The sequence below is a fragment of the Cryptomeria japonica genome, chromosome 7, assembly GCF_030272615.1.
Source record: "Cryptomeria japonica chromosome 7, Sugi_1.0, whole genome shotgun sequence".
NCBI classification, from domain to species: Eukaryota; Viridiplantae; Streptophyta; class Pinopsida; order Cupressales; family Cupressaceae; genus Cryptomeria; species Cryptomeria japonica.
The window spans coordinates 214,857,638-214,864,709 of NC_081411.1; the positions used below are offsets into that span (position 1 = coordinate 214,857,638).

At 34.5% G+C, this 7,072-nt stretch overlaps 1 protein-coding gene across 4 annotated transcripts; it reads right to left on the reverse strand.

Moving 5' to 3' along the window:
- Positions 1 to 1,054: 1,054 nt before the first annotated feature.
- Positions 1,055 to 5,327, reverse strand: LOC131857154 (cysteine-rich receptor-like protein kinase 6). Of its 4 annotated transcripts, none has more exons than XM_059209313.1 (11): positions 4,469 to 5,327; positions 4,250 to 4,380; positions 4,042 to 4,164; positions 3,613 to 3,938; positions 3,317 to 3,459; positions 3,141 to 3,212; positions 2,672 to 3,027; positions 2,371 to 2,575; positions 1,973 to 2,273; positions 1,689 to 1,833; positions 1,055 to 1,586 (listed from the first exon to the last, which is right to left on the reverse strand). In XM_059209313.1, the coding sequence occupies exons 2-11, from the start codon at positions 4,343 to 4,345 to the stop codon at positions 1,380 to 1,382; spliced, it is 1,974 nt and encodes a 657-aa protein (XP_059065296.1). In that variant the 5' UTR covers positions 4,346 to 4,380; positions 4,469 to 5,327; the 3' UTR covers positions 1,055 to 1,379. The 4 variants fall into 4 exon arrangements, with proteins under 4 accessions (XP_059065296.1, XP_059065295.1, XP_059065293.1 ...); XM_059209312.1 differs by having other exon boundaries at positions 2,672 to 3,054; positions 4,552 to 5,326; XM_059209310.1 differs by having other exon boundaries at positions 2,672 to 3,054; positions 4,469 to 5,326.
- Between the last annotated feature and the right edge of the window lie 1,745 nt (positions 5,328 to 7,072).

Genomic DNA, 7,072 nt, shown 5'->3' on the forward strand with positions numbered 1-7,072 from the left:
CTTTTGTGCAAAAATTTGTGGAGCTGGTGACCTCATGAGTAAAAAACTTGCTGCTTGTTTCAAACCAATCCTCTTAAATGAAACTTCTAAATAATTTTTTTAATAATATTTCTTACAAATAAAATTTAGAAACAAAATTTAAGGCTGCTTCACAAAAGTAGGAAAAGATTCCAAATTTTCCTTTCCTAGTAATTAAACAATTGTATGGGAACACTTTCACTGCTTAAAAATAAGTAGAAACTAGATTTAAGCAATTGCATGGGGACATGGGATATTAGATTAGTTTATTGGATGCATGTGGATCTATCCACTTTAGTCTGAGATTTTCTTTAAGGTAATGATGTAGGGACATAAGCTGCATTTAGGACTTTCCATCATATAGGTTAATAGATTCCAACAATCTAAATTTTACCAGTTCATCTCAATGATAATTGAGATTAAATTCAGAATAGTGAATATAATATTGTAGGATTTTTATGCCTGCACTATTTTTGAGACAATATATTGAAATTATAATTTTTTAAGATAGCGAATTTTATTTTTTTATTAGACATTACTAATTTTATTTCTAGTTACACGCATAGAATCATTATCCACAAAGATAAGTTGATTGTACACACAAAAAAAATTTCAACGCCTTTGATTGTTAATGGTGCAATCTTGTGTTGTTCCTTTACCGCATACAAGAAAATGTTAAAAGCACTTGTCCTGTGAGTGCGGAAGACGCGTGGTCGTAAAGACGTTCAGTAGTGAGAAGTCGTTGGGCATAGAACTAACCCAAACTGCCAATATTTTCTCAACAGATGTTATGTTGTCTTTCTTTTTTGTCTCTCACTTTGTAGAGTTGGGTAAGTTGCATGAGTTTCTCGTTTCTCATCTGCCTACTGTGGCAGAGACACGTGGCGCAGAAATAATTTGCTCTCAAATATGTTAGAACCGGAAATTTACAGCTTTGAATTCTAATTTTAGAAGTATATTTCTCACAGTTATCTAATACGATAAATTCATTTGATTTTAGAAATATATTGCTCACAATTATCCAATACGAAAAATTAAATTAAATTGTTTATAAATTTAATTAAACTTTGATTGTTACACGCAAAATAGATGTTGGTCTTTCTTACATTCTTCTATAACTTCGAGAAGACTGAATTGTAGAAGAATAAATTTATTGAAATTTAAATTGAAATGAAAACGTAACCTAAATTTCTTAAAAGATGCGAGTAACGTTTTCTGTGTCTGGCTCTTCAATATTCACAACTCTCCTCGTTCAGCATATCTGTGTGAAAACTCTCACCTCTCACGTAACTCGAATCCACAGACTCACCACTCAGCATAGTTGAGTGACTCATGCTTAAATCTGAAAAGGGTGCATCTTCTCAGCTGAGATTTGGAATCTTTTCTTCTGATAAAAGCATTGCTAACACTCGTGACACCGATGGGCGTCTTGCGTAGTCACAATGAGTGCAGCAAAGACCTATCTTAACTGTTCTTGACACGCTGCTTGAATAAATTAAACCGTCGGTGCTGAGCAATCGAGGGTCGATTAGCTCATGAAGCCGATCCTTTTCATATAACCTCCACGCCTGCGTTCACACACCAAACAAGAAATTAAATTGTGATATTAGTTTGCTAAACCCCCTACAAATAACGGTTATAGTAACGATATATGCAAGTATTATTCTTACATGCTCGACGAGCATCCGGCCATCGAATGTGGTATCAATAATTTTTCTGCCAGAGGCGATTTCTAACAGCGTGACTCCAAAGCTGTAAACGTCTGATTTCGTACTTAGACGACCACGAAGAGCATACTCAGGAGCCATATAACCCCTGTAGAGACCAACAAGGAAAAGAAAATACATTAATCAGCTGCCCAACATGAAAACAGTACTCTTCCACTAAAATTTGCCAACTGCATAGATTAATCATTTTCATAATTATGAAGGGTTTAAGGATAAGGCGATTTTACAGTGTTCCAGCAACACGGGTTGATTCATGGCTAATAAAATTAGTTGCATCCTTTAGAAACAACAAGCCATTTTCATAAACCTCCATGTTGACATATTGGACGTGATCCGATCTCATTACTCGAGCTAAACCAAAATCAGAAATCTTGGCATTGAAATTTTCATCCAGAAGAATGTTACTGGGTTTAACGTCTCTGTGCACTATACACGCATCTGCACCCTCGTGAAGATATGCGAGTCCCCTTATTATGTCCAATATAATCTTGAGTCTTTTTGGCCAGTCCATAATCATCTCATTTTCTCCTGCATATGATGATGGTTACAACTATTTAAATATTCGAGGTAAACCCACCAAAGAGATCAAAATAGACAAAGTAAAAGAACTGCACTGGCTGCTCACCAAAAATCACGCTTGACAGGGTTCGTGGGAGGTAATCGTAGACTAACATCCCATCTTCTTCAGAGCAGTAACCCACCAACTCTATGATGTTTCGATGGCATAGCTTTGATAGAGTCGTCAGCTCGTTCATCCACTCTATTTTGCCTTGACGACTTTCTATGCTCGACTTCTTTATTGCAACTCGTTTTCCATCAGACAGAATTCCCTTTCAAAGAGCAGGAGAAAATATATTTACAAATTATTAACTCATCGTAGTACTTTCTAGACTATAATTTACAGTTTGATTTCAAAAGGAACTTACATAATAAACTCTCCCAAAACCACCTTCGCCTATTTGTTTCGTAAACCCTTTTGTTGCCCTCTTCAATTCGTCGCTTTTGAACTCAATTGGAAATGTTTGGATCTCCTTCACCAACATTATTGATTCTATATTGTTGGAATCTTTTGTAAACCCCTTTGTTGCCCGCTTCAATTCGTCGCATTTGAACTCAATTGAAGGTTTTTGGAGTCCAAATATTGTTGGAATCTTCTTTTTAAGAAATCTACCCAGCCCGAGAGAGCTACTTAGCGGTCTTTTGAGTAGTTCGGGCTCATTTACCACACTATAATTATGTTGTCCCTCGGAAGAAACCGTGTCTGACTCTGATCCTTCGAGCTCTGTTTCACAACTCTCCTCAATCTCAGCTGATTAGACAAATTCAAAACTTCTGAGTCATACAATTGAATCGAATTGACAAAGTTTGGTAATTGAATTAGTATTAGTATCTTACTGTTCGTGTCTTTGGATTGCTCGGAGTGGTCTTGGTCTGTTATTCTAAGAAAATTATTATCCTCTTTCCCACCTAGTTACGCCAAATCAACAACTCGGTTGTATTGGTAATCAATATTCAATTATTTATAAAGGCTTCTAAATTGAGAAGAAAGAAATTTCGAAGAAAATTGAAACCTGTAACATTATTTTGCCGATGATAGGAGGTAAATGTCGTAATGGTCAGAACTTGCATTTGAAGCATCAGATCCGCTTTCATAGAATCTACTTTCCCCCGAACATAGACAAGTTCATCGCGGATCTTCCTAGTCAACAGGAACCTTTGGAGTTCCCGGACAAATGTCATTAAAGCATAAAAATATTTATTTCTTTTTATTTAGTGTATAAAGAATCTACGATTAATCAAGTTAATGAAACAGAGCATAGCTCTGTAACTTCTGAGCAGGAAGAATGTACGGAAACAAACTACTTACTTGGATAGTTTATTCGATGTGATAAAGGAACAACACAAAATCGCACCAGAAACTATCAATTTGACAGCTTCGCTCATACATTCTGAAGTCTCTTTGTGCAAATCAGCACTGATATCTTTCATCTGTTTCAAGTATTTACCCAGCTTAAGCATAGCTTTAAGAAGGTCTATGCATTCTCTGTCATTTGCAGAAATATTGTCGAATCTTTCTAAAACATTAGCTATCGCCAAAAGCCCCACTGCAACCCAGTGTGCATTCCCCAGTCCTTTCAATACGTCTACTGCCACTGAATGTGCCTCGGTAGAAAGCTGGGATTTCAAGAATTTCTACATCAAACAACCAAAAACACTGCCATTTAAAACATTGAAAGGAAATCACCGTACACTGTTCTTGATTCTAGACAAACAAATATATTAAGATCCGAATTACCTGATCCGAGAACATTTTTGCAGCATCTGAAATGCCATCAAACAATTTAGAAAAGTCTGAGGCAACAGGTTGTACTAAATCCCTTAGCTCTGTTCCACTGTCAATTATTTTGCAGCCCAAGCCCTGTAAACATCCGTATTAAGTATAAATCCGTTACAAACGAAATGGCAGAAAGTAAAAGGAGAAAAAGGAAACAAATGTGCTATACCTGGTTAATGATACCCGACAAAACGTTATCGATGTAGCGTATAAGTAGATCGAGGGGCAGGCTCGAAAGGCCAGTTGTAGGAGTAGGTTTACTCATTTTGATAGCGCTATTAACGAGCGCTCTCAATCAGGCTGAAAACGTAAGAAGGGAGCAAAATAATAAATCAAAAATATAGTACACCTTATTAAATTGTTATGATAAAACAAAATAGCTTCTTACAGAAAAGATTTCTCGATGCAAAATTTGCCCGGCCGTTATAGTGATGCTATGAAGCGAAATTTTGAGTCACAAGGAATTGCAACCTCTTAAAAAGCCTGATCTTGCATTGACAGCCGGCAGTTCTTCGTAAAACCATCTTCTTCGTAGAATCATAGAATACGCGTAGGATAGCGACTTCTGAATCTTCGCAGGGCTTTTCATAAGAAAGGGCAGAACAATTCCACACGGAATAGTGATGGCAATTGATGTATGTTACTGGGCTTATCGTCTTAGTTGAATTCTTCACTTAATTTATAATAATTAGGAACGTTCACAGCAATATTATTTATTAGATTTATTATCTAAGATGCTTTTCTTAATTTTGAAGAAACAAATATAAATATTGTATTGATATTAACAAGAGGAATAACTAATTAAAAAATAAATAAGAGTTCAAATAAAATTTGCGCATACCGTTTACAGCGATCCTTGAAATTTCCTGAACAGGATTTCCACCCTCTCTCGCATTGATAACCTGCTGTTCTTCATAAAACCATCTTCTTCGTAGCATCATAGAATACGCGTAGGATAGCGACTTCTGCATCTTCCCAGGGCTTTCCATAAGAAAGGGCACAACAATTCCACATAAAATAAGCGTTGTTTTTTCGTCTCCAATAAACTGCTCGTGCTCCGAAATTTCAATCTCTTCGCAAAAGAGAGTTTGTTGAGTTTAAAGAGGATATTGAATAAATTCCCCACGTTTAGGCTGCTGCATTGACTATCTAACACTCACTCTCAAATCTGGAGGTGTCCTCATCGAAGCGAGACTAATCCCCTAGTGTGTATGACTCGCTCGCAAGGTAGAAACACACACAAGTTAACACCCGCTCACAAGGTAGAAACACACACACGGACTCAAGACTATGGGGAGCATACCCACGCCTTAAGTTGCGATCCACAACTGGACGAGCTAGGGCCAAAGCCCATATTTCAAATTTTTAAATTATTATATTGTAATTAATATTAATTTTTTTTTAATTTTTTTTAATTTTTATTTTTTTTGAGTATCCACATTTTGTGAGTAGTCTCCCTTCTTAAAGTCGTGACCAATCCCCTTCTTAAGTTGGGGAGAGAGTCAAATCCAAGATCCATGGGCGCAAACTCAAAGTTCAAGCCAACTCATCTATTCATGCGAGCTTATTTAATATTATTTTTATTCTTATTTTTGAGAAAAAATAGACTTTATCTAAAGACACTCTTAATCATCATAATTAATAATATTAGATTGAAATAATTACAAAGTTAATTGATTGCATGATGGAGATAGACAAGTTGATTGATTCTAGAGAGAGTGACAATTGAGAGGTGGAAGTGAAGATATAATTAGTCTTAAACAATTAAAAATTAGTTGATTTGAGTGCATGGAGAGAAAATAATTAAAATATAGTAAAGTGTTTTTATTTGTTTTATACATTTAAGTGTCACAAAGTCATAAAATTAAATGTTTCTAGTTGCTATGGACTAACGTTTTTGCATTCATATGTAAGTATAATGTCTTTGGCATAGTTAACATTCTTATATATTAAAAAACATTATGTAAAATGTGTCAAGCGATTTTAATTTTTTAAAAAGTGAAATTTTTATTTCAATCCTAACAAATGTATTGTTTCAACCTTAACAAATAAATTTAAAATGAAAATTTTAACAAATTAGAAAGAAGTATAAATACCAATTATTCACTTTTAATGTCTTAAAATATTTTTTAAGACGATAGTAAAATAAATTATGAACGATTAAATATTTTATAACAATGAAATAATAATTTAATTAACTATTCCATAATTTTGTGATTACCTTTAGTCAACTTGTTGAATACTACAGCAAAAAGAAACATATTTTCCCAAAACTTGTGACATGCAATCAACATAGATAATGAAATTGCTCATGAACACACTATATCACACATTTTTCAACCCCCCTAAGAAGAGCTAAGGATTGAGTTGTTCTTTGGTGGCATCAACCATCCCACTTTGGCCTATCCTAAGCCTTATGGTTATGGGGTCTTACTTTGGTGATTTGTCTTATTTGTGCCCTCTTATTGATGGTAGCGAAGCCTAGTTCTTCTAAACCGAGAGGTTAGACTTTTTTAAACATTGGGAGAATGATGTAACCACCCTATTTTGTTTATTTTATGAAATTTTATTTTCTAATAGTCATGTAGTGACCTTGTTGTAGGTTTATTTTGGGTTAATTATATTTGTCGAATGAAGTGATACGTGTAAAAAGATATACTATAAGAGATAAAAAATTTAATGGTTATGTGGAATTTTTTTTAGACTATTTAAAAAGATAACTGTATTGGGTGCTCAATATTTTGATATCTATTTTGATAATGAATAAAAGAAATCCTATCAAATTTTCTTAATAACTTAAGGATGATTTTTCTCCATTATTTTATTTCTACATTTATTGGAACTGGTTACAATCTTGAACATGAATTGTAGAAACAAGATATTTTGTTAGAGTTTGTTTGCAAGATTAGAGTATAGTTTTCGGAGTTAAAATTGGTGGAGAGGATATGCATTTAGAGTTAACCAAATGCGAACCAGCAAAGGTTAAGCAAGG